This window comes from Sceloporus undulatus, chromosome 4, assembly GCF_019175285.1.
Source record: "Sceloporus undulatus isolate JIND9_A2432 ecotype Alabama chromosome 4, SceUnd_v1.1, whole genome shotgun sequence".
Taxonomy (NCBI): Eukaryota; Metazoa; Chordata; class Lepidosauria; order Squamata; family Phrynosomatidae; genus Sceloporus; species Sceloporus undulatus.
This window is the reverse complement of record NC_056525.1, coordinates 220693295-220720060: the sequence shown is the minus strand read 5'-3', so window position 1 is coordinate 220720060 and position 26766 is coordinate 220693295. Positions and strand designations below refer to the sequence as shown.

General features: G+C 40.0%; 2 protein-coding genes across 3 annotated transcripts in view; one reads left to right on the top strand and one right to left on the bottom strand.

The window, feature by feature from the left end:
* STK3 (serine/threonine kinase 3) overlaps positions 1 to 26766 on the top strand; it is an 881840-nt gene that overhangs the window by 394052 nt on the left and 461022 nt on the right. The gene's annotated exons all lie outside the window — the stretch shown is intronic.
* Positions 8023 to 21359, bottom strand: ERICH5 (glutamate rich 5). The gene is made up of 4 exons (XM_042464947.1): positions 21222 to 21359; positions 13220 to 13738; positions 11513 to 11623; positions 8023 to 8293 (listed from the first exon to the last, which is right to left on the bottom strand). Exons 1-4 carry the CDS (start codon positions 21313 to 21315, stop codon positions 8274 to 8276), a joined length of 744 nt encoding a protein of 247 aa, XP_042320881.1. The 5' UTR covers positions 21316 to 21359; the 3' UTR covers positions 8023 to 8273.

The following is a 26766-nucleotide window of genomic DNA, read 5'->3' as shown; positions in this document are numbered from 1 at the left end:
GGGATTACGAATTGGCGGCGCCGCCTTACGAAATTTCCGCGGGTTACGGATAAAATCAATTGCAAAAAAACTGTTCCGGGTTTACGAATGGTTTTCGGTTACGAAGAAATTTTTGGTGCTTGTCCTTTTCGGCGCTTTTTCTTTTTTTTTTTTCGCACCGGCTTTTCCCCATTAGCGCCTATGGGTTTTCGGCTTGCGAAAGCCTTTCGGGTTACGAAAGCGGCGGCGGAACGAATTAAATTCGTAACCCGGGGTACCCCTGTATTTTCTTTACTGAGGGAGAAAATTCTGAATTAATATTCATCCATGACTCTGGCAAGATGATCCATCAATGGCTGTTTCTTATACTTATGTTGTACTCTGCTGCCACATTCCAGAAATAAAGCAGTTTGACACCACTTTAACTTCCATGGCTCAATGCTGTGGAATTCTGGGATTTGTAATTTGGTTGGGCACCAGAGCTCTCTGACAAGGAAGGCTAAATATTTAACAAAACTACAGTTCTCACAATTCCATAGCATTGAGTCATGGTAGTTAAAGTGGTGCCAAAGCGCTTTATTTCTGCAGTATGGATACAACCCAAATTGCACTGGAACACATAGGATTCTTTTGCCTGAGAAATTGAAGTCAAAACAGATTATTTTCATAAGCAGAGAAAAAAGCAGGAATTTGTATCATTTTTAGGATTTGTACACTAGGTTGGAAATAACTTGAAGGCACAACAACAACAACAAAACCGTTTTATATTTCCTATGCCTTTATTTCCAACTTTGGTCAGTTCTGTATAGAACGAATGTTGTGAACAGGATTTGAAAAAAAATTGAGAATTAGATGATAGAATTCAGAAAAACGAACGACTGTGTTATGAACTGCTTGCTACTTGAGTTGCTGGGATGACACACGTTTGATGGTTGGAAAGGGTATCATATATGCCAGGGACATAGCTGGTTTCATTGAGACAGCAAATACCCATTTGGAATTGTGAGATAAGTTCCCAAATAACACTGTCCTCAGAGAGGAAAAATTGCTAAATGTTCTACATAATGATATAATGCTTAAGCAGTGGTTTGCAAAGATTGGATTATTCTAGTTGCAGGGGATTTCAGGTACAATAAAACACATGGCTTAGTAAATTTCATGCATGGTTCAGCTAATGGCAAGGATGTCCTAAGCACAGACACACTTCATCTGCTGGTTTACCTTAGGGCAGCAAGTCTAGTGCCTTCCAGGTGCTTTGAACTTCTGGGTCAGCATCCACCCCAGCAATCTTGGCCAATTAGAGGCTAACCTAAGTAGACTTCTCCTTATGATTACTTGAAAAAAATTAAGCCTTCACACAATCAAGAAATAAAACCTAGGGTCAAGTTACTTGCAGTGCATTCGTGTATAGTTTCACTCTCAAATCTTCCTGAGTTTAGTGATACTTACTCCAAACAACTGTGCATAGCAGTGCAGCCTCAATTGTGCTTACAACATGATCATTTGGAACTAGTTTATAACTAGTGTTTCTAACTTCAGTGGTAAAGACTACTGTGCTGATGGCTGACATGAAGGACTTTGATGATGTTAATGAAATCTACAAGCAGTGTAAGTACCACTAGTGATTTGTAATATTTGCATGCTTCTGGTCACCAAGAGGAGTTCAGTGAATAAGGGAGCTAGGATAGGAACGTCATAGTGGCCACTGAACAATGTAAATAGGTTGTTTAGATTCCAGTACTCATTTTTTTTTAATATTCTTTATTGAATTTTTATAAAAGAACAGAACAGAGTAAACAATTAATAACTATAATAATCGCCTCCATTATGACATTGCCGGTTGCGAGATTTACGAATTTATACATTTGAACAATTGTGCAATACTGCAGTTTGGAGGAGAAAAAAGAAAAAAAGGATATAAAAATCCGTTAACCCTCTCTGTTCTCTCTCTATAGAATTGAACCCCAATGACTTCCATGTATCGATTCCCGCCTTGCGTCTGAGTTAAAAAAAGCATATTTCCTTTTTGTAGACCTAACAATCAAACATGTTGTCCCTTATGTACTCATTTTCTGTAAAATTTTACTTTTTGTACTAAGACTAGAAAAATCCATGTTCAAATCCTCTTCCAGACATGAAGCTCCTCTTCTCTGTGGTAATCTGCTTTTTACTTCCTCCTTAGTTTCTAGATTTCTAATATCAAATATGTAAACCAGGAGTTGACAAAGTCTATCCCATATACAACATGTATCCCCCCAAACCATTTTTATGTTCCTCATGACTCTGCATATGTTTTAAAAATCTAAACACTGGCCCCATATAGACAGGCCAAAATAAAGCTGCTTCGAGCCACTTTAGAGGTATGCTGTTTAAATGATGCATGCGTACTAAGAGTCCGAAAGCTGCACCAAAACTGTGTTCCAGTCCTTAGGACTGGATCGTGGCTTTGGTGTGGCTTCTGGACTCTTAGGACACATGCATCATTTAAACAGCATACCTCTAAAGTGACTCGAAGCAGCTTTATTTTGGCCTGTCTATATGGGACCACTGTTTTCCTGGTTTTTTTTGCTTTAAACAGGTCATCCTACAAAGCCTGAAATCAAAATGAAGTGGGCATCTGATCACTTCTATTTTTGACTTTTCTTTCCATTATTAGAACATTTTTGTCACCTCAGGGCTTACTTTGATTACAGTGGTCAGACTGGAGATCACTCTTGTATGTTCAGTGGTTGTATAGAAGGGATTTCAGCTAGTGTTGCTTGTCACACAACCAGATAATAAGCAAGGTCTCCTGGGATTCCCTCATCTGCACATCCATTAGTTTGCTGGTGGTGAAAATTTGGTTCCCTCCTCCAAACATGCCCACCCCTACTATAATCTTTAATGTTCTGGAGATCCTCCCCCCAATAATGAGCTGCAGTTCTCAGTGTTTAATCAAGTGCCTATAACTACAAAAAGCACACATATTTTGTTTGTTTTAATCTCTGATGTAAAAATTTGTTCATGCTGAAGGCAATAGTAGAGCCTGTCTTTGGGATTAATACAATTATTCAACATGTGTAAGTTATCGCTTCAGATGATAGAAAGAGCTATGTGGAGTAAATAAAGCCCAGCTCATTGTCTGCTGAAAATCATTCTGGTTTGCAAGACGTTACGTGGCACAGCCTGTGCGTAACATTTAAAAGCTTGGTTTAAAAATTAATTCTCAGATCACTGTCTTCAGTACTTGCATTGTGCAATATCAGAATACATACAGCCTTGCAATATAATTAATAGGCTTATTTTGCATAACTCAACAAGCTGCTGTTTAGCACACTCATGCAAATGCATTACTGAATATAATCAATATATTTATATATTTATCTGTCTTCAACATACAGTTTTCAAGTGCAACTTTCCAGCCAGAGCCGCTTACCAAGTTGTTGCTCTTCCAAAAGTAAGTGCTGTTTTGTTTCTGCAAAAACTGATGGACTAAATTCTTGCAGATCTGGGCTTTGTTAGTGTGAGTCCTTTAAAATCCTTATGTCTGTCTACTAAGAGTGCAGTCCTATGCATGTGTATTTGGAAGTCAGCCCCACAGAGTTCCAAAGGGATTCCTTCTAGGTGAGTAACATGCTAAGAATCTAGTGGCACCTTTAAAAACTCATTGTAGCATTAGCTTTAGTAGACTAGAAGATATCATGAAAAGCTACCACAGTGAACACACTAATCTCATCTGATTTTGGCAGCTAAACAGGATCTAATGTGGCATACATATACTTAGATGGAAGACCAACAGGGATCTCTCAAGTAGTAGTAGGAGGGAAACTTTCCTGAAACTTTGGACAGCTATTGCCAGTCACAGTTGACAGTACTGGATTATATAAACCAATGACAGCTTTCTATGTTGCTCTCCTCAATAGTTCAGTGTTTTCTATACAGAGATCTTCCAGATGGAGACCTTTATATAAGATTTTTAGGGTACATTGGAACCATGGTGGGATAGGTGGTTCACCAGCTCTTGGTAATATGTTAGTAGGGCTTGCATCAGATTGCACTTTCTGGAAGAAATATTTGTACTACATAAACAAGTATAAATTTAGTATCTCAGTTGCGTAGAGTGTATTTGTTTATCCACCCAAAATGGAAATGCTACAAAATTAGATGATAAGAATTGATTTAATAAGAAGAGGGAAAGAGACATTAGGAAAAAGATCAGAAAGCTATGAGTTTAACTTCAGAATAGAATAAAACCATGGGATCTTAGATGCACATTGTGGCAATACATTTATTGGGCTAGTGCTACCCAAAAGGCATAAAATGCACAATGCTGGCTTTACCACTGGCTTCATCATGCAAAGATGGTTGGAAAAAAAACATGCAGGGGAAAAAACTGAGTGTTGAAATAGGTCTGCATCTTGCATTAGGTGTTTACTTAAGACAATCTTGAGGGAGAGCTGATTTAAATAGAAAAGGTCTGTTTTTAGGCCACTTACCCCATAGCCCAGAGGTGGCTGGGAATAAAGAAATGCAATAAAATTTCCTTTTTCGGTGGCAACAACCAGGCACCTCCATTTGAGATACTTATTTGACCATATGTACATATAAGTGAACAGATGTACAGTGTAACACGTAAACACCCCTTCAAATTTTTACCTGTATAGCGGTTTATAAATAAAATTTATTATTATTATTATTAAATCTTCTCAGTTCCTAATTTCCTCTAAAACCTAGTTACTCATATCACATTGTTCTAGTACTTTCCATTCTCAGCCAGTTATAATTAATCCAACATTCTACACTTCTCATTCCACTTCACACACTCTTCTAATGATAGTTGCTGTCTAGCATGATACGGTATGGAAAGGTTTGTTTCTACAAGTTATGTCCCAACTATTCCATTTTCTTTAAATAGGTTGAACTGCCCTTTTTTATGGATCATGTGCCAAGCACAAAACAAACTGCAGAGCATACACATCTCCCTATTGTAATAGGGATTCTTTACCCCGAAAGCATTCTGTGGAGTCTCAAGTCTAGCTTGGCAAAAGTGGTTCCCTTATGATTGAATGTACATGTCAGTATTGTCTACTATAAGTGCCAGAAAACAATAGTTGTATCCCATGGTAGTCCTTTCCTTAGTGCTTAAATTGAGCCCAGATTTTTACTCCCCATTAAGCCCTAGGAAGTTTACAGTTGGGATGCGGATCAGAAAAAAATGGGTGCCCTGGCTTATGAATATAAGTGTTGTTTGGTGATGCTGCAAAGCCATCTTTGGATGTAACCTACCTTCGGAGTTGTATTGACAAAAAACGTGTGGAAACAAAGGAAGCCACATCCTTGTGCAGCTAGTGGAAGACTTACACTTGAAGAGGGCTATCCTGTAGTGATTGTCTGCTGAAATTATTTGCCTTTTTTTATAGGGTGCACGTGTTGAGATTGAAGCTATTGCCGTCAAGGGACCACTTCAAGATGCTTCAGCATGACTATAAACCTAGTGCCTTTGTATTTCTCTCCCCTCCCCTCCCTTTAATCTCAATTTTTGTAAGTGAACAAGTAGGCTATATACTTCTGAAGTGCCAGAATACATTGAGTGTACATTGCACTAACTAAAACTATACCTTTAAAATACTAGAACTGTGCCTTTAAAATATTAGAAAAACAATGAAGGATTCAGTCAGATTATTGTAGCAGAACAAAATGTTTGATCAGTTCACATTAAGCTAGAAACTTATCTGCTCATGACCTTATCTGAAATTACCAGATAAGCTAGTGTTCAAAGATGTTACCAAGTTTATAATGAAAAGGTTTGTGGTGTATTTCCTAAATCTTACATCACCCACTAGATATAACTTTAAATTAGCCTTTTTGCAGGAATGTTAAGGAATAAACAAGTTCCACAAAGTTTCATATTTGGGCCTCTCTTTTTTTGTTACTTCAGTTAAAGAAATGTGTTTGGAATTTTCAGGTGGACCTACCCATAATGGAAAGCCCAGGTGGTAGTAGAAAAGCAGCCTTTCGCTTCTGAGATCTAGTTGGTACCACTGCACCAGGGTGTGCTCTCACTCATGTGTGTTTTTCTGTCAACTTACTAAAATTAGTTTAAAATGGTATACAACATAGATGGGCGAAGTGCATCCCACAAGATGCTGGATTGCAATTCAGAATTCATCACCACTTTCTGTTAGGAATTGCAGTTCAGTGACATCTGGAGGGTCCAAACTATGGACCTAAAACATGGCAAGAATATCACCCATGCCTCCCAGAAGGCATTTCAAGGCAAAATATTTGTTTTCTTGAGAGAGAGGACTGACTGCCCCCCCCCACACACACACAGTTTCAAATCCCTGATATAAAGGAATGACATATCAAATTAGCAGATGTGAAAGACACGAAGGATAGCCAACACGTTAAAAGTCAAGCTCATATTTAAAAAGCTGGAATGCTGAACCCAAACTACTAAATGAGATTCAGCAAAGAAAAATATAAAGGTTTACATTTAGATACCTGCTCCCCACTCTATCACACATCCCTACCTACTTCAAAGTACAGGGTGGCAGGGGATAGCTAGACAATAGTGAAGAGGACTCAAAGACTAAATCCATGTGTTGGTCTGAATTAAAGTAGACAAATGAATTGATGTTTACACATCTGTACACTTAGAAAGTCTGTATTAATTTTGATCTACATTAACTGGAATTAACAATTGTATTTAGGCCTTGGTGTTCAGCTGCTTTGAACAATTTTTTGGAGGAAATGTCAGTGCATAAATTAAATATATTAATATGCAAACCTGTGGGATGTTGAACTATGACTAAGGCTACAGTCCTGTGAGCCCCTGAAAGGGCATCCTTGTGGCTAAAGGATGATCTGGATCTCCCTCTGCCTGCAAGCCATCAAGTATGCCAGCCCTAAAGTTTGACTAGTCATTTTTCTTCCAACCATTTCTCCAGTGTCTTCTTTTCTTTTGGTGCAAGTGTGGCAGGTCTTTGGTAATTTGATCAGCTTCTCTCTTTCCTACCTCCATAGGTTTGCCCGATCACTTTGAGTTTCATGCCACACCACACAGATACTTGCTAAGTATTTTCTTTATTTTGATATCTACAATTCTATTTTATACACTTTAAAAAGCCTAAGAACCAACTGTATCTTGTCTACACTGGCACAGATTCCCTCATTCAGACAAAAGGTGAGTGAAAATCAGTACTGCTCAGGTTCACTGCTAGTTTAAAGAGTTCTTTACCCATACACTGAACCATTTGTCAATTTGATTTTTTTTTTATTTCAATGTGAAATTCCTCTCAATTTCCACTCAGATTTGCTCTTCAGTCTTGAAGGATTCAATTTCCTAATTCACTATCCAAATTACTAGTGTTATAAAAATAAATGGAATTCATAAATACTATTGGGGGAATCTAGAAAATGATCCATGAAGGCATAATTATTACACATTCAAGCCAGTAACACATTTGAATGCAATCCCTTAAAATAGATAGTAGTAGCACAGGGTGACAAGCATTCAGACTTAATGGATTAGAATCTGAATTACAGGCTTTTTAGTATTAATTTTAAAAATCCTTTTTGAAAAGGTTGCCATCATCCCATCCCAATGACAATGAAGCATAACTTCCTCATGTGTTAGTCAATAATTATGAAAGTGTGCAGGACACAAATTTTGTTAACAGGCATTATCATATTGTGCAATTTCAGAATGCCATCATTTGATACTAGTGTTCTTCCCCAAGTACTCTGAATATTGCAATGACTATTTTAATTAGTTTAGAAAAAGTGAACTTACAAACTGATCACCAGATGGTACTAAAACGACTACAAAGCTGTTATACTGTAAGTATACATATAAGGGAAACTTGCAGTAATTTTATTTGTAAAGTTAAATAACTCATGACTGCAAGATCGCTATTAGCATTTAATGTTTCTCATCCTACTTTAGATGATGCAGATTCTCCTAGTGCTGTTTAGGCTAATGTTACATGTATCTCCTTCTGTATTTCATATTGCTGACATTATACCCCAGATTTTCCTTCACATTAGTTAATTTTCCTGTTGAAAGGCAAAAGTTGTTTTGTGACACATAATTTCCTTAATGTGTGTGCAGAAGACACTATGGCAGACATGAAGGTTTAATATTGCAGTTTCTCACCAGTATCTTGGCAACTTGAGTTCCTGAAATAAAATTCTTATAATGTTTTCTCTGTGCTCAGTTATTGTGATAAGTCTATAAAAACAGATTTTCTCAAACTGGAGTACAGTATTAATATTTGTGTGACCAAAGATGAAGTCCATTCAAATGCCATGAATCACTCTTCATTAGTAACTTCTGGGGGGGAAAAACAACCAAAAAGTTAAATGTAGCAAAGACCTTTAGGCCAATGTATATACTATGTTTGTATACAAATTTCATGAAATAGTTCCTTGTTCTAATATGTATGGTTGACCCTCTGTTTTCGCGGGGATCCATTTCAGACCCCTTGCGAAAATGAAGGCTCGCACTTATTCAAGCCCTATAGGCTTAAATGGATTGCACACCGATGCACACAACAAGGGAGCATGTGCCATTGCAAATAGCGGATGTTGCCCCTCCGTGTATTTTCAAGGGTGCAGATCTCAGATCCACACATTAGGAGGGGCAACTGTATTGTGTCATCATATTATATTTATTTGTATCCCACTCTTTTCCCAGAACTGGGACTCAGAGCGGCTTTACAATAACAATGACACCAATATTGCAACTTTTAACTAAATTATTTTGAGTAAGACATCATCTGGAAATAGTGGACAAACAATGTTATACTGAAACTCCCATAATCTTGGATTGTTGCCAATCTGGCTATTACTGCTTAGAGTTGCAATCCAACAAACGGAGGGCTACAGCTTGTGTGCTCCTGTTTTAAAGAGTAACCAACAATGCTAAGGAGCAGGTTACAGTATTTTCTTTGAATATAACACTGAAAAATTCAAAACAGTTTTTGTTAAATTCATATACAGACTAAGAAGAAGAACCACACAGATAACAGATAAACATTTTACGTACATATAACCCATAGACAAATATAACACACAATTCCTCTACAACACGAATTCCAATATAATGTACTGGCCACCAAATACCTTTTTCTCTCAGGCACTATAAAGCAAGTGTCCACTGTACCTGCAAGACTAAACCCACCAAGCTGTTTTATTCCTGTAAAAATGGAACAGTTATGCCATTGACTTTCATGGGGTGGGAGAAGGAGGGGAAGTTCCCAGCCGGAAAAAAAAAATGGATGGAGAGGAGGTAAAGCCCACTCCTGCCACATATGCTATTGTCTCATGGCTTCTTGGTGACTGGTGGGCTTCAACTGCATGTGGGATTGAATTTCTCTCCTATACAAATGGATGGTGCAACATAGCCTCCAACATTTCACAGATGAAAATTGGGACATAAGTGGACAAGCAACATCAGTTTGTGGTTAAGAAGACAGAAGTGATTAATGAGGAAGAATACACAACCTAGGCTACAGTAAACTGCTTTTGCCTGAGCCAGAGATGCATCTGAGGCAGTAAACTGAAGTCTATGAAAGCTCATGCTGCCAACGTCTTTATTTCAGTGAGCCTCAAAGATGCTATAAGATCTCCCTACTGATTCTACAGACTAACACGGTTATATCTTTGAACTGAGCACAAAGTACTTCTGCATGTTGGGCTCAGTTTGCAGCAACTGAAATAAATTGAGGACAAGGAGGAAAAGTGAGGAGAGAAACTGGGACATTTGAAAAGCAGCTGAATATGTGGGATAGCAGAGAATTAATCAGTACTGTTCCTGCCAAATTGGGACAATTGGTGCATATGAAGCCATTTCCCTATTATGTCTTCCCCTCCCCATCCCCTATAACCATATCACTTCTCACAGGAATACAGTGATGCCACTCACTTGAATAGACAGGACACATCTTGTGCTTCTGAGGGGAAGGGTCTAGAAAGGGAAATCTCTGCAAGTGACAAGATCATGGGATGGTGGGGGTGACAGGAGGGAGGGTAAGCAGCTTCCCCACTCTAGGATTTACCTCTTGAGTAGTTTAAATTGCACGTCTTATACCTTTTAGTCTCTTCCTTTTTTTTGTCCTTTAGTATTTTTTGTCTTCAACCTTTATCCTTCTAGTCTTAATTCTACGTTATCTTGTATATTTTGTTGAGTTAGTTCAACTCATTCATAGGGCTTTATCTTAAATGTTTTTTCTTGTCTTAAATTATATACATTTCTCTTTCTTCTCTCACCTTCATTTTGTTTCTCTAGTCCCTACATTTTCATCCTTTGTTTTCTGAACTAGAGTGAGGTGGGGTAGGGAAGTGCAGTCCTACCATTTTATGACTGGCTACCCCACCCCACAGAAGCCATTTTGTGGTTGTGCTCACAGCAGTTTTTAAAAGCAATAAATGTTCCCCCAGATTCCAAAAAGTTGGGTATTTCTGCTATGATCCTGTCTTCGCCTCTGTTTTAATCCCAGTTTCTACCATGATTAATATGCGGGTTTCAGTTTCACAGAAAGGAAATCTCTACCATCAGGTATGACTGAGGTAAATTGAAGAGATGTAATTTTAGAGTCTGCTTGAGTGATGAGCGCTTTTGCCCTCCTTTTCATCTGTTCTTCTCTGTTTCCAGTCAACCTGTACCTTGTTTTGTTTGTCCTTCAAAAAGCCATGGAAGTTAACTTCTGAAACTGACCCATTCCTGTCCCCAGTGCCAACAAACAAAAGGAGCAAACTGATAATGGGTAAATCCCTGAGCCATGCCAGTAATCTGATCATTAATAAATCATGTTTGGCAAATAGTAACTATGGAATTAAAAGTGTTTAATTAAGACTATCATTTTTCAAATATGTGTCCTCTGAAACCTTTTAGCTGGCTTATCTAGTTCAGGACTTAGTGCTACACTAGATGCAACACGTTCACTCTGAAAATTGAGGTCTAATTTTAACAGCAAGAGGGGAAATGCCCACACTGCCTCAAGATTGCTTTTATGCTATTTGCCCTCTCCCTATATATTTATTTGCACCTGTGTTCTAATTCTAGAAGTAAACCCACTTAAGGAAGACTGTTTGTGGGAAGCTAAGAAGAAAGCCGAAGGGCTCTGCATTAGTACCTAATTTGATTTTTTAAAAGTGGTACGTTTTTAAAGCCTGGCAAAATTACCTTTTTGATTACAGCTGCCAGAATCCCTCTGCCAGTATGGTCACTGGGCATGTAGGCTGGGGATTTGGGACCTGTAGTCCATGAGTAATGTTGCCACGCTCTGCATTCTATATATATGAAGTTAGGACAGATCCAGAGAAGTGTGCGTGTGTTTTTAAATGATTGATGACATGTCTAATTAGGTCCTCAAACAAACAAAATTTAAGCAGATGCACAGATGAAGAGAAAATTATGCTACCTACTGAATGCTGTTTAAGCATCTGGTAAGGCAGGAAACATCCACAATATACAAATAAAAGATTATGAAAACTAGTGCAACTTTTTGAGCTCCTCATGTATTAGTACTTTACGTCTCTGTCAACATACCTATCTCTGTTGCTGTTGCTGTAGCTTCTCCCGTTTCTTCTTCTTTTGTTTCAGAGACTTCATTTACTATCTCACAGTGCATCTCAGTTTCCATCTTTTCTCCCGTCTCGCCTGGAACAGTAACCATAGAGATCAAGGCAGGGAACACTGAAAGAGTATTGCGTGCACCAGCACTTTACAAACTCTAATTTTGTCAGTCTTATGTTTTTCTTTATAACATGAAAAAAAAAGATAGGTGAAGCACAAGAGGCATTCAAGAACCTGCCAGCTGATATATAACATCTTAAATGCCCCTGTTGCTGTCTTCTGCTAACCTTGCCTTTCCATTTAGTCTATTGATAATGCATACATTTAAAAAAGTAACTTGTAAGTTAACAATCAGTTACAGAAACTCATTCTATGGGTTTTGTCTATCTGTATTTGTTGCGTCAGACACATAGGTCCATGTAAATAAACTTCCTATTCACCCAAGCGTTAATCAGTTTAGATGTTGTCCAACTCATACAATTTTGTTTCCTACACAGTGCATTTTGCAGAGATCCTATCACTTGAATGGCATGAAACAGGTGCAGTAATACACCCTCAAGGACAATAGTAATCGTGCCTAAATTTAACCTCCACATGGAGTCTACAATGTGAAAGGAAGACTTGATTTCCTTCTCCCCCCACCCTAAAGCTAGGAAAGTCTCAGCTTCCCTTGAAATGATCTGGAAAAATGGACTACCCATACTCCTATGTAGTTAAGCTGAGCCTCGTCAAGTACTATCAATCAGAGGTGTACTAAAAGATCAAGCACTAAGAAATATTAAGACAGCCATTGCTGGGCCCTCCCAGAAATAATAAAGGCTGTCTGCAATCTATCCTAAAGCACATTTACTTGGGAGTAAGCTACACTGAACACATAAAGCTCACTTCTAAGTTTACATTCTGCTTGTAAGAAGCTTTACATTTAAGGATGTTTCACTGATAGTGGATGGGAAAAGTAATTCACACTTTGCTTGCAAATACCTATAAGGAGGCAAAATAAATAATAACCTGCCTGCCAGTGCCTCCCACCTCAAAAACAGGAGGATCCCAGTACTTCCATGTCTAGAGGCAATATATTTCCAATTCACAGGTGTTAGGACCAAAGAATATTCAGGTTTCTATCATTTTCTCCTTTTAGGTAGCTTTGCAAAGGACATCTTTTTGTTCATGGCTACAGATGAAATTGAATAAGGTGGAGGGACCCCTGATCTAAGTCAGTTAGGAAATTCTGAAAAAATTATATGGCACTAACAGGCTGAATCAAACAGTGTTGTATTTTTGGCAAACAATAATATACAAACATCACAAGATTTTGACTGAACCAATTGGGAATTTAAAATAAGAACATAATACTTTGATCTCAGTGATATGGAAACAGTTTTGTACCATTTATATTATGTATACATGTTTCCAGGTATATGTCCCCCTCCATTATTGTCTCCTGTCTACTTGCAGTATTAATTTATGTAAATTATTGGGGTGAGGAGGAAAATGTTTGGACTGAGAATGCAAGGAAAAACAGCAGGTAGTACTAAGCCCAGAAGAGTTCTTAACCATGTTCTACAAGATGAAACATACTTTCAGCTACCATTTTTCCCCAAGCCTTTACTCAACCCACTGGGCAAGAGATTCTGCCCTCAGGTATTCTCATAAATCTCTATATGTAGGGCAGAACCTGACCTTCCGAATCTGCATTCACACAGTTGTTATCCTCAGTTAGCAGTTCCTCTTCACTTATTTCCAGTTCCTTCACAATTTCTGTTACAAGATTAACACTTGCCACTGTTGTAGACTCGGGTGGGTCCTCCTGCAATGATTCAGCAGGTTCAGGCTTATTGTCCTCTACAATTTCTGGAGGCAAAATGTTGGCAGTTTCTCTTACACTTTCTGGAGGCTCACCATCCTCTTCTGTAGGTTCCAGAAACCGAGGCTCACCAGCTTCTAAATGACTGGCAGATAAGGACCCACACCTGCTGAACTTTTCTTCCACTGGCTGTGGCTCTGTGCCCTCAGGGTCTACTCTTTGAAAGGTAGAAAGGACACAGTTTGTCATTCCTGGAATCAAAGCATCTGCCACTTCTTTGGCAAGACTCTCACTTTGTTTTATTTCAGGAGACCCAAGTTTCACTTCATCCATTGCTTCAAATTTGGTCTGGTCAGGTATTGTGCCATTTTCATCTGTGATAGGCAAGCTGTCATCTGATTCAGCAATGTTGATTATGAGTTTTGAAAGGAAATAAGGGGAGGAACATAATTTATCATAAGTAAATAATGTTAATACTGTTAATAATGCAATTGTTAATATCAGTACTATCTCGATTTCATTTTCCTCTAAAAACATCGACTTTTTGCTGGTTCTACTGTAAGTATATAGTCCTACAGTCCACAAAAAATATTTCACATCTGATGAGGAGGATTTTAGGGGCTCGACAGACCAGCCATTAATGCCAGCCTGGGGGCAGAGTTGGGGCATGGTGCCCACAGGATGCATGCCCCAACTCTGCCCCCAGGCTGGTGTGATGCTGCGCGCCGCTCCACACGATGCGCGGCATCATGGAACTCCTCTGGTGCTGCGTCTACATGGTGTCCTCTGGTGCTGCGTTTAGCTGTGCGCCGGCAGCTATGGCGCTCTTTCCAGTGCACAAAAAGGAGCCACTTCTGCGGCTCCTTTTTTGCACCATGGAAAGGAGAGATCAGGGCCCTGGCATGTAGTTGCCGTGGCCCCAATCTGCAGCCCCAACCTGTTGAGCCCTTAAGTCCATAATGATTTGTACTGTATTACAATAATCTGAAGTCTTTTAAGGCGTCACAAGAATCTTTGTTGTTTTTGCTGAAACACTCTAATCTAACTATCCCCAGGTAAAAAACAACAACAACATCAGTGACAACAATGTCTGTGGAGCAGCACTTGTATTTTTAAATGCATATCTCACTCATCTAAATAAGCATTATTCTTTCAAATACTTGGTAACCATACTCACCCAAGAACACATTTGAAGTAATCAGTCATGGTTACTCCAAGGCTTTTGTTCTGGTGGCTTCCATGGGTCTAGCCATGTTAGTCTTTTGCAGGAAAAAACAATTAAAAAAATCTAGTGGTAGCTAAAAGACTAATAGGTTTTCTTTGGCAGAAGTGGTTGTAGACTGCAGCCCACTTCCTTGGATGAATTAATCACTGCTGTATCTTTTACTTTAAATATCCTTAAATTAGGTAGTTTTGCTCATTAAATTATTCCATGTGCATGCACAATCTAGCTCCTCTGCACACTTTTCTGGAAATAAAGTCCTATGGTGTTCAATGGGGCATATGACTTCATTTCCAAGAAAAGGAAACCATAGTGGTGCTCAGACAATTGAGCTGAGTTCTATGGTACAATATAAGTTAACAAGTAACTGTTAACTGTCCTGCAAAAAGTGTTTCAAGCAAATAACCTTTCAGGGAATTTAGGAGGAAAGTTTTATTAATAACATTTCAAAAATAAAACTGCCATTTTTGACCCCTGGTATAATGACCACATGCCAAGTTTAAATCCAGATGGTGTTATGTCCATTTGAATTTGATATGTACTCTACTGTCTTTATTATTTTTAAGTTTTCCCATACATGGACTTAGTTTTAATTAAAGCCTTGTTTCCCCCCAAAAAAACATGTAATGAAATACCTTTCCAATTCATTTATCTATAGCCATAATTTTTAATTACACTTTTTCTAGATTTTCCTTATTGGTCTCTTAAAAGATTTCGCCCCACCATGTAGTTTGGCATTTGTTGGTTTATCATCCCCTCTAGAATACAGATTTTGGCCTGGATACATAGTGAGGACCAGTAGGTTTCTCACAGAAAGCTGACCCTTTATAAGAGTGGTAGAAACTAATTTGCTGAAGTGGATTTCCCTGTTTCCTCCTTTCCCTGGCAGCCCTGCAGTCCTAAAAATGCTGGGTATTTCTGGATGGGATGAACACAGAGTCTTAGAGGAAAGGAGGAGAGAAGTCTCCCAAGAGATCAGGAATATGCACCTTATGAGTGGAAATTGTCTTCTTTAAGTAGAAAAAACACTGTTGGATACTACCCAGGATCAGCTTAATACAGTATATTCCTGTTTATAACTCAATCCACAACCAAGCCATCTCATTCTAGAGCAGCTAAAGTTCCATAGTATAATATAATTGCAAAGGTTGAGAAATTACGATAGTATGCAAAAAAGGGGGGGGACTTTAATATTAAATGATGCTATAGTCAAAAGGTGGCAAAATGTACTCCCAACTACAACCATCAACTGAAGATCCAAGAGCAAAGCTTGAATAAGAATTGATCCATGTTTGAAGTGTGACCCTATGTAGGACAGATGAAACTAGTTTTCTCAGCCTCCATCATAAGCAAGTTCATCTTATTTGGCTTGAATTTTAGTTTTTGTTCCCTCATCCAGTCTACTACATATCCAAACTGCTACAGCTGGCTCTTACATAAAAATACATTGAGCCAGTTGTATCACCAATGTATCAATGACATCTTGGCCCAAATACCCAAACAGGTAGTTTTATCAATAGGATGAACCATACAGGTTGTATTATTTCCTGCATCAGCCACAGAGACCATAAAACAGCAGAAGGGATCAAAGTTAAGCCTTTGCAGTTTGTGATATTCCAGCCTCACTAAGATGACCAGCCATGCTGTCTTGGGAAAATGGGAACTATAGTCCAACACATTTGGTGAGTCCTAGGTTATGGAAGACTTGGCTAGAAATAACCTATCATATGTGAATAAAGTATGGACTGTAGAGAAAGAGGAAAAAGGTAAATTCAGACAGCAAGGTACAGGAGAGAACAAGGCTCTTTCTAACTGCATAAAATGAATATGTTCACACTTAGAACTCTTCCATTTGCTGTGTTGGCATTCCCTTGGTAACTCTGCCAGCCCCTTTATTCTGGATGCCTAAACTGTATTTTGAAATGCTCCACTGAAGTTTTAACTTACTGCAATGTCAGAAATTTGGGGACTGGAGGAAAATCTCATGGGGGGACAGCAGAATTATTATTTGGGGGGACAATGTCCTTATTTTCCTTCTCTCCAGATCCTTCTTTGCATACTATGAGGGGAGGGGGTCAGACCATAATATGTAGTTGTTGTGTCGATTTATTGTGACTCTAAGGTGAACTGATCATGGGGTTTTCTTGGCAAGAGTTGTTCAGAGCATGTTTGCCATTACCTTTGCTACGCCATAAAAATCTTTTAAAAATACAGTGGGTCCTCACCTTACGCGGGGATCCGTTCTGGATCCCGCCGCGTAAGGCGAATTCCTCCTATGCTCAAGCCCCATTGTAAACAATGGGGCTCATACATGGCGGCGCGGTGGCATGGTGACGCAGCGGCACGCAGGGTGCAACGGGCGTGCACGCCCATTCAATTGAATGGGACGCGCCGCCCCTTCCGCCCCGCGCACGCCCCACGGCTTGAGCGCGTATGCTCAAGCCGCGTAAGGCGCGCCCGCGTATGACGCGGGCACGCTGTATATTTTTATTAAACATAGAAAAAGGCAAGATCTTAAAGTAAAGATACACAACTAAAGTTAGAATCGTCCAAACCATTGTATTCCTCATCATCATGTATGGATGTGAGAGCTGGACAGTGAAGAAAATAAATTCATTTGAGATGTGGTGCTGGAGAAGAGTGTTGAGGATACCATAGCCAAAAAGACAAACAAATGGGTCCTTGAAGAGATCAAACCAGAAATCTCCCTGGAAGCCAAGACAATCAAATTGAGGCTGTCATACTTTGGACACATAATGAGAAGGAATGAAACACTAGAAAAGACAATAATGTTAGGAAAGGTAGACGGTAGTAGAAAGAGAGGAAGACCACATACTAGATGGATGGATTCTATTAAGGGGGTCATGGGTATGAATTTGCATGAACTAAGCAGAGCAGTGGAGGATAGGTAGTCTTGGAGATGTCTCATCCACAGAGTTGCCATGAATCAGGGCTGGAGGAAAGTTAACAAACAGTGGACAGTCCTCAGATCGCAATGCCTTCAAATAAACTACCTAACTTCTTCTCCTTCTTTAACCTTCTATTCATATTGCCCATCTCATTCTTCTTCCTTACCAGTCCTACTTTTTTCCCTTCCTAAAACCCCTCCTCCAGATTCTGTCTCTTGTCCTTCTGTATCCCATACTCATACATTTTATCGATGACTTGGATGAAGGAATTGGGGGCATACTTATCAAATTTGCAGACGACACCAAATTGCGAGGAGTAGCTAACACCCCAGAGGACCTGAACAGACTAGAAAGCTGGGCCAAAGCTAACAAAATGAACTTCAACATGGAGAAATGTAAGGTACTGCACTTAGGGCAGAAAAATAAAATGCACAGATATAGGATGGGGGGGGGGGCGGGGATCATCTGGCTGAATGAGACTACATGTGAAAGGGATCTGGGAGTCCAAATAGACCACAAATTGAACATGAGTCAACAGTACGATGTGGCAGCTAAAAAAGCCAATGCAATTTTAGGCTGCATCAATAAAAGTATAGTGTCTACATCAAGAGAAGTAATAGCGCCACTCTATTCTGGTTTAGTCAGGCCCCACCTGGAATATTGTGTCCAGTTCTGGGCACCACAATTCAAAAATGACACTGAGAAACTGGACTGTGTCCAAAGAAGGGCGACTAAAATGGTGAAGGGTCTGGAAACCATGTTGTCCTATGAGGAATGACTTAGGGAGCTGGGGATGTTTAGCCTGGAGAAAAGAAGGTTAAGAGGTGACATGATAGCCCTGTTTAAATATTTGAAGGGAAGGGATGTCATATTGAGGAAGGAGCTAGCTTGCTTTCTGCTGCTCCAGAGAACAGGACCCGGAGCAATGGATGCAAACTGCAGGAAAAGAGATTCCACCTCAACTTTAGGAGGAACGTCCTGACAGTAGGGACTGTTTGACAGTGGAACAAACTCCCTTGGAGTGTAATGGAGTCTCCTTCCCTGGAGGTCTTAAAACAGAGGCCGGATAGCCATCTGTTGGGGATGCTTTGATTGTGACTTCCTGCATGGCAGGGGGTTGGACTGGATGGCCCTTGTGGTCTCTTCCAACTCTATGATTCTATAATTCACACTCACTTTCTAAAACATTCATCCACATTGCCTCCCTGTCACTACAGGTCCAATTTGGTTATCTGAATGACTTTCTTGTAATAACAACTGCTCCAGAACAACCTGAACCCTTCTTATAGATCAGTGCTTCCCAAAGTCTGATCCTCCTAAGTGTTTTGGACTTTAGTTTCCAGTAGCTATTGTCTTGGACAATGGTCTGGGAGTCTGGGAGTTCGTATAGAGTTTTTAATATACTTTAAATTTTAATGTGTCACTTTTTAAAACTTTTTAAACTTGCCTTTGCCTTCCTCTGAATCTGAGAGGGTGTGACTTGCCCAAGGTCACCAGTGGGTTTCCATGACTTAAAGTTGAACTCGGGTTCCATAGTAGTCCAATGCTCAAACCACTACACCACACTGGTTCTCATATGGCGACCCTATACTAGCTTTTAAAAAAGACTTTGGCCTGTTACAGACAGCCAAAATAAAGCTGCTTCAGGTCACAGTGGAGATATGGTGTTTCAATGATGCATGCATCCTAAGAGTCCAGAAGCCACACCAAAGCCATGCTCCAGTCCTTAGGGCTGGAGCATGGCTTTGGTGTGAGTTCTGGACTCTTAGGACGCATGCATCATTGAAACACCATATCTCCACTGTGACTCGAAGCAGCTTTATTTTGGCTGTCTGAAACAGGCCATTGTATTTACACTTTTGTGCTTTGTATATTGCTTTTAGCTTAATAAAAAGTACACTCATCTCTCCATATTTGTGGATTTGATTATTCATGGATTTGATTAATATGATCTCTCTAGGAATATCTAGGTCCTCCAGTGCAACTCTATGGTAAACTTTAACTAAAAGTTGCACTGAAGGACCTAAATATTCCTAGAGAGCATACTCTACTAGGCATTTGTAGTTTCTCCAGTTCAGTTCTAATATGGTCAGTGTCTGTTGGACATTGACCACAGGGTTGCACTGGAGGACCTAGAGATTCCCAGAGAGGTGTCCTCTCAGGTAAAAACATGGTGTTTTTGTTATTTGCCATTTTTCTATATTCATGGGGGTCTTGTGCCTCTAACCCTAGCGAATATGGAGGGACAAGTGTATAGTTTAATCTTAATAGAAGCATAGAGATATAAGAAATAATAGTCTAAATAGAAGTATAGTCTAATCAAAAGATGTATAGTGTCTAGATCAAGGGGAATAATAGTGCCACTCTATTCTGCTCTGGTCAGACCCCACCTGGAATATTGTGTCCAGTTCTGGGCACCACAATTCAAAAAGGACATTGAGAAAATGGAGCGTGTCCAAAGGAGGGCGACTAAAATGGTGAAGGGTCTGGAAGGAAAGACTCAGGGAGCTGGGGATGTTTAGCCTGGAGAAGAGAAGGTTAAAAGGTGATATGATAGCCCTGTTTAAGTATTTGAATCTGTGCCACATTGAGGATAGAGAAAGATTGTTTTCTCCAGCTTCAGAGAATAGGACCCAGAACAATGGATGCAAGCTCCAGGAAAAGAGATTATGCCTCAACATTAGGAGTAACTTCCTGACAGAAAGGGCTGTTTGACAGTAACTATGCTTCCTCGGAGAGTGGTGGAGTCTCCTTCTTTGAAAGTCTTTAAACAGAGGCTGGATGGCCATCTCTCAGGGGTACTTTGATTGAGATTTCCTGCATGGCAGGGGGGTTGAACTGAGTGGCTCTTGTGGTCTCTTCCAACTCTATGATTCTATAACTCGAACTGTTTTAAATTTTACAATATAGCTTTGTTAGTCTGTAGAATCAGTATGCAGAGAGATCTTAGAGCACCTTAGGACTCACTGAAAGAAGTTGGCAGCATGAGCTTTCCAAGACTTCAGTCTACCTTACATGCATCTGAGGAAGTAGACCGAAGTCTAGGAAAGCTCATGCTGCCAACTTCTTTATTTCAGTCAGTCTCAAAGGTGCTACATGGTCTCTCTACATAAAGTTTTAAATTTTCTTAGCCGCCTTGAGACCCTATTCCTGGGAGAAAGGCAGGCTATAAATAAAGAAAAGAAAAGGTAGTAGTAGTAGTAGTAGTAGTTGTTGTTGTTCAAAACACCTGGAAGGGCAGAGTTTGGGGATCATTGATCCAAAACACACTGTCAAAATGATCCAGTTTGAGACTGCTTTAACTGCCATGGCTCAGTGCTACATAATCCTGTGGGTTGTATGGGGATCCAATATGGTGAATATATGGGCATGTAAATGTTTAATTCAGTGCAACCAATGAAATGTGATTTGTAGTTTCCTTTGTTCACTTTGGAATTCGGGGTTCCCAGAATTTGGAATATGGATTCCCTTCTGGGAACAACGCTGCAGCTGAAAATGAACATGTGTCCTTTCCCTGCTGGCTTCTGGTTAAAGCTCTGTAGTCTGTAACAGTTTACTATGGCACCAGCAGTCTCTGGCAGAGAAGGCTACATGTTTATAAATAAATAAATAAATAAATAAATAAATATGAACAACAACAACAATCATAGAAAGAAGAAGAAATAGTATTAGTAAAAGTAGTGCAAAAGACCTGGAAGGCTATGGCTCCCCATCCATCCATCTATCTATTCTCTGCCCCCCACTCACCGCTTCTCTGCAGCCCGTTGGCCTCCGGGGGCCCCTTGGAAGCCGGCCGGCTCAACTCCCTCACTTGGGTGTGAGCGCTGCTGGCGCAGCCCATGACTCGACGGCGGTCAGGAGCGCACTGACAGCAAGGGAGGCAAGGAAGGCAGCAAGATCCAGGGGTGCGAGAAGGGGGCGTGGCTTCTCCTTGGGCCAATGGGAAGCCGGGACGGGGTCTCCACTGCGGGGGCGGGGCTGCTTCCTCCTCTCTCTCTGTCCCGGGCGCCAACAACTCCAGAGGCGCACGTGCCGAAGAGGAACTTTTCCCTCTCGCCGCCGCCTCCTGAGCGTTGTTTATGGCTCGAGCTCGGTTGCCATGGGAACGGCGCGGCCTGCCCCTCCCCCGCCCAGCCATCCTCTCAACCGCCAAAATGGAGGACTTAGTTTTAAGGCGCCTCAAAAAAAGGAGGACGTGGCCAAATGTTAGCAATAATAGCAATAATAAAAAAGCTGAAAACACTCCTAAATTCACGCCTCTTTTGTTGTTGTTTTGTAGAGAGATCTGGTAGCTCACAGAAAGAAATAAGTTGGCAGCCTGAGGCTTCCTTAGACTTCACTCTACTTCCTCAGATGCTTCATAATAATGCAATATATAGAGAGATCTTCTGGGACCTTTGAGACTCACTGAGAGAAATAAGTTGGCACCGCGCGCTTTCCTTCGACTTAAGTCTACTTCCTCAGATGCTTTATAACAATATGTGTAAATCTACAGCACTATATAAATATAGCATAATAATAATAATAGAGAGCGAGAGAGATCTTGTTTCGGTGAGTCTCAAAGGTGCTACAAGAGCTCTCTCTATATTATGTTATACTATTATAAAGCATCTGAGGAAGTAGACTGAAGTCTAAGGAAAGCTCACGCTGCCAACTCCTTTCTTTCAGTAATGTATGATTTTCAAGCTGCCATTTCAGTTAACGTTGGGCCTATTTGTCTCCTTGCTGACATGTAAAGGGATAACAGATCTTAAACAAGATCAGGGATCTCCTTAAAATGTGTACGAAGCAGCTATAAGGTTCCTTTGTATATGGATTTTTCTGGATTCTTGCAGCAAAACAGCAATTATGAATTACTGTTGATCCGTCTTTCCACTTCGGACCTGGAATTTTTCTTACTGCAACTATGTGAGGAATGCTAGAAAAAATATTAATGACAACCCAGGATTACCCAGATAGTGTCATGCCTGACTAAGGATCTGAATGCACATCTTATTCTACCTAATGGACCATAACAGTTCTCTCAGTGTGTCCAGCACAGGAGTTTTGTATATATGTATTTTTTTATCCCACTTTTCCTTATATATAGTTGTATAGTTGGTTAGCATGAAATGACAAAAGCTAATCCCCAAGTGGGTTTACATGTCTGAGCTGGGATTTGAACCCTGGTCTCCAGAGTCATAGTCCAACACTCAAACCACTACACAGCGTTGATAAGGCCAGCTACAATCGGCAAAAACATGCTTCAGGTTTTTCTTCCCAATTATTGGTCCAACTATCTGCCAGAACAAGTAATCCACTGTTACTGTTGTCATCTGTCTTTAAGTTGTTTCTGACTTATGGTGATCCTAAGGTGAACCTATCACAAGATCTTCTGGGGCTGAGAGTGTGTGACTCACCCAAGGTCACTCAGTGGATTTCCATGGCTGAGCAGGGAATTGAACCCTGGTCTCAGTTCCTTGCTCTCAGGCTTACAATCTAATTAAGACATGACACAGAAGGAAAAAGGGATAGTAGTGGGGGAGAGTATTAAATCCAGCAGATACTGTCTATTCTGTCTATCTACTATAGGAGTGGGACAGACTGCTGAAAAACGGCGGCCTGCCGGCACCTGTTTTTCTGCTGGAGTGAAGCCGCTGCTGCCAAATTGTGCACTTGTGACATCACAAGTGCGGTGCAACATGTGGATGCTATGCATCCATCACATAACAATGGCAGCACCCATATACACGGGGGCTCCGCCATTGTTGCGGTGCTGTGCCGTACTAGGGCTAGGGACCGTGTGGTTGCCGCGTGGTCCCTTAACCCTAGTATGCCACCAGCACGGTGCATTTGGCACGTCTGTACCACGCCATAGATTCTTTTATGACTATCTGAAAGAACTGTTATATAAGAGCACGTGTTACTGCTAGTAACTGTTTAACCAAGTCTGAAGCAATAGCATGGCAACATAACAACAGATAGATATGACTGATCAGGGGCACTGGCTGAAGGAGACAAGTTTGTGAAAAACTACAATACAGTACCAAATAAGACAGCAATGCAATGGGAACATTAATAATAATAATAATAATAATAATAAGCTTTATTTGTATACCGCTTTTCCGTGGACGATCAAAGCGGTTTCCAATATCAAATTAACAAAATAATAACACATCATGACTGCTTCTCTCCCCCTCAAGATGGTGGTTGGGAGGAGGGCTTGTCTTCTTAGCAGGCAGAATGAACACAAATTGAACATACTATGTCAAAACATTAAACAATGTGCTACCCTAACTTCCTAAATCTCACTGCTGTTAAAAGTTGTAAAAGTAAAAGGGAACAATTAAGCATTTTACATGATGAAAAAGAGAAAACAACAATAATAGCTTCTTACCTACTTCTTCCCCATCAAGCATGTCAGCATTACTTTAAATGTTGGGAATTAGCTTTGCAAGAGGCTGGGTAACCTTTAGGATCATAGGCACTTGTGTCTACTGGAAATAACAGGAGGATTCCAGATTTGAGTAAATTAAGGTTTTATTAAGAAAAATGCAGAGTGCAATCACACATACTATAGCAATTCAAACAGACACAGCATTCAGAGCTAACTGAAATGGAAGTATGGAAGTAGGATAGCTGAGTTTGAGGGGCTTGGAAACACCAATATTTGCCCATCCGAAGAGCAGACCACAGAAAGTGGGAGTGGCTCAGAATGAGGTCTGAGAGTGACAAAGAACATGCATGAAATGCAGTCTGGGACAACTGTATGCATACTTTATGTACAGAGGCTAGGTTTTGGGGACTAATATTTATACCTGAAAAACGTAAAAAATATGGCCCAAGGTAATCCTTCTTCAACCTGGTACCTTTTAAGTGTCTTGCACTATAATTGCCAATATCTCCAGACTCCTTAATTTAGTTGCCTTGGGATGTAATCCAACACATTTAGAGGGCACCAGATTAAGGAAGGATAGCTTTAGGTCTTGTTTCGTTGGGTGCCTTCAAATTGCCTCCGACTTATGGCGACCCTAAGGTTAACTTATTATAGCAATAGCAACAGCAAGTACATTTTTATGCAGCATATCAGTGAACTAGCACTCCCTGAGCAGTTCCCAATGTGTAAACCAATTGCCCCCAACAAGCTGAGTACTCATTTTACCAATCTGTGAAAGGATGGAGGGGTTGAGTGGACCCTGGAGCCCTGCTTGGGATTGAACTCACAACCTTGTGGTTGTGAGCAGCTGCAGCATTATGGGGTTTTCTTGGCAGGTTTCTTCAGAGAAGATTTGCCAATGCCATTCTCTGAGGCTGAGAGAGTGTGGCTTGCCCAAGGACACCCACTGGGTTTGAATGGACCAGGGGATTTGAACCTTGGTCTCCCAGAGTCATAGTTCAATGCTCAAACCACTACAACACACTTAGGTCTAATGCATAATAATTTGAGTATATTTACAAAAGTAAATTCAGGCACATCACAGCATGTCAAAAGTGTATCTTAGTAAAACATGTCATCCTTTTGGAAGGCTGTATTACTAGTGCAGCTGCTGAACTCTGCATATCTGGGGAAGTACTCAAATTGACAGTCAGTTTCAGGTTTTTCTCTGTATTCCTATAGACTTCATCCCTTTTTCTATTGTTCCTTTAAAAAAATAACCCTGTTATTTGGGTGACTGAATGACAAGAACTGCGACTGTTGATTCAGCAAATGCCATCTTTGTTAGCATCCCAAATTCCTCATTGTGCTGTGTTTAGAACTTTTTTCCTGAAATAAATGGATAGAACAACAAATGAACCAGGGCAAACGGAATCAACATGTTTCCACTTTGCTTTAAATATGATCATTGTCATAAAGCTCTGTCTGCTACTTTTAAAGCCCAGAGAAAGAAAACAAATTAGCATGTTTACTAGGCTGGTGGAAAATGTACAGAAGTACTAAGTTTATTATCTGCCTGTTTTAAAGACAAATCAGACAGTTCAGGCAGATTTTAAAATATGAAATAAAGAAGATGATGTCCACATTGCTAAAATACCTGTACTGTTCAATGCTCTGTCCACTGCATCTTTGTACATCTTCAGTCTATGGGAGAATGTACTTGAGATTACTTTGCAATTTGAGAAAAATAGCTTCATGCTCCAAAATCCAGTGCAGATCTCATCTCTAATCCACAGTCTGGAACAGTTATTTTTGTACTATAATTCTCAGGATCCACCAAATGGGCTTGATAGCGAGTCTGGAAATTGTCATCCAAGAATAACTTTGCACAGTTTTGTTCTAACTATGGCTTTTGAATAGCCACAGAATTAGAAACTGCCTTTCCTCCAAATTTTAAAACTGTCAGCAGGATTGTTTTAAAGTGCTCTGCTGCTCTCCACTGCCAAAGTATTCCTCTTTACTTTCATGGATCAGTTCTCTCTCTTGTATAGAGGTATATGTTGTTGTTGTGTTTCTGACTTATGGCAACCCTAAAATAGGGGTTTCTTGCCTTAATTTGTTCAGAGATGGTTTGCCATTGCTTTTCACTCTAAGGCTGAGAGTGTGTGACTTTTCGAAAGTTATCCAATGGGTTTCCATGACTAAGTGGGAATTTGAACCATGGTCTCTCAGAGTCCTAGTCCAGCACTCAAACCACTGCACACACTGGTTCTGTACAGATATGTGCACGCCAAACTAAAATCTGTATGCTGTGCCCATGCAATCACAATTTTGTGTCCAAAAAACCAACCAAACAAACAACAGGTTGATTCTATGACCTATAAAATTATGGAAATCAAATACATTTGATCTGTTTGGCATGAACCATTCTACAATTTGGCAGGTTTGAAAAATTATTTTATACTCCCATTTTGGGAGAAAGGCGGGAGGGATAGAAATCCAATAAATAATTAAATAAATGCTGCTATTCATTTGCATCTCACGTTTCAATTTAACAAGAAATCTGCTAGGTGATTCCCAAATTATTTATGTTTCAACACTGTACACATATCACTTAACAGGGCTTACTTTCTGAGCAAACATGTCTAGAATTATACTGTTAAAGCACAACAAGGGAGAGGGGATGATTCTACCAGTGCCTTTCAAATACCAGTTTCAGTTTTAGCATGCACTTTCATGGATATCAGTCCAGTTCTTCAGATGCATTGATGAAGTAATATTAAAGTCAAAAATTTTAAACATAATTAGAGTGGTGGTGGGATAGGATGTAATAGGATACAGACAGATGAAAACTGTGATCCTGGCAATGACCTGAACAGACTAGAAAACTGGGCCAAAGCTAACAAAATGAAATTCAACACGGAGAAATGTAAGGTA

What these genes read in the sequence shown, in the direction of transcription:
- ERICH5 (XM_042464947.1), bottom strand. Translation starts at nt 21,315, where the DNA reads ATGGGCTGCGCCAGCAGCGCTCACACCCAAGTGAGGGAGTTGAGCCGG. An exon ending in TGTGAATGCAGATTCGGAAG is followed by an intron (nt 11,624 to 13,219) that starts GTCAGGTTCTGC and finishes TTACTGTTCCAG; the next exon opens with GCGAGACGGGAGAAAAGATG. An exon ending in AGCAACAGCAACAGAGATAG is followed by an intron (nt 8,294 to 11,512) that starts GTATGTTGACAG and finishes TTTCCCCCCCAG; the next exon opens with AAGTTACTAATGAAGAGTGA.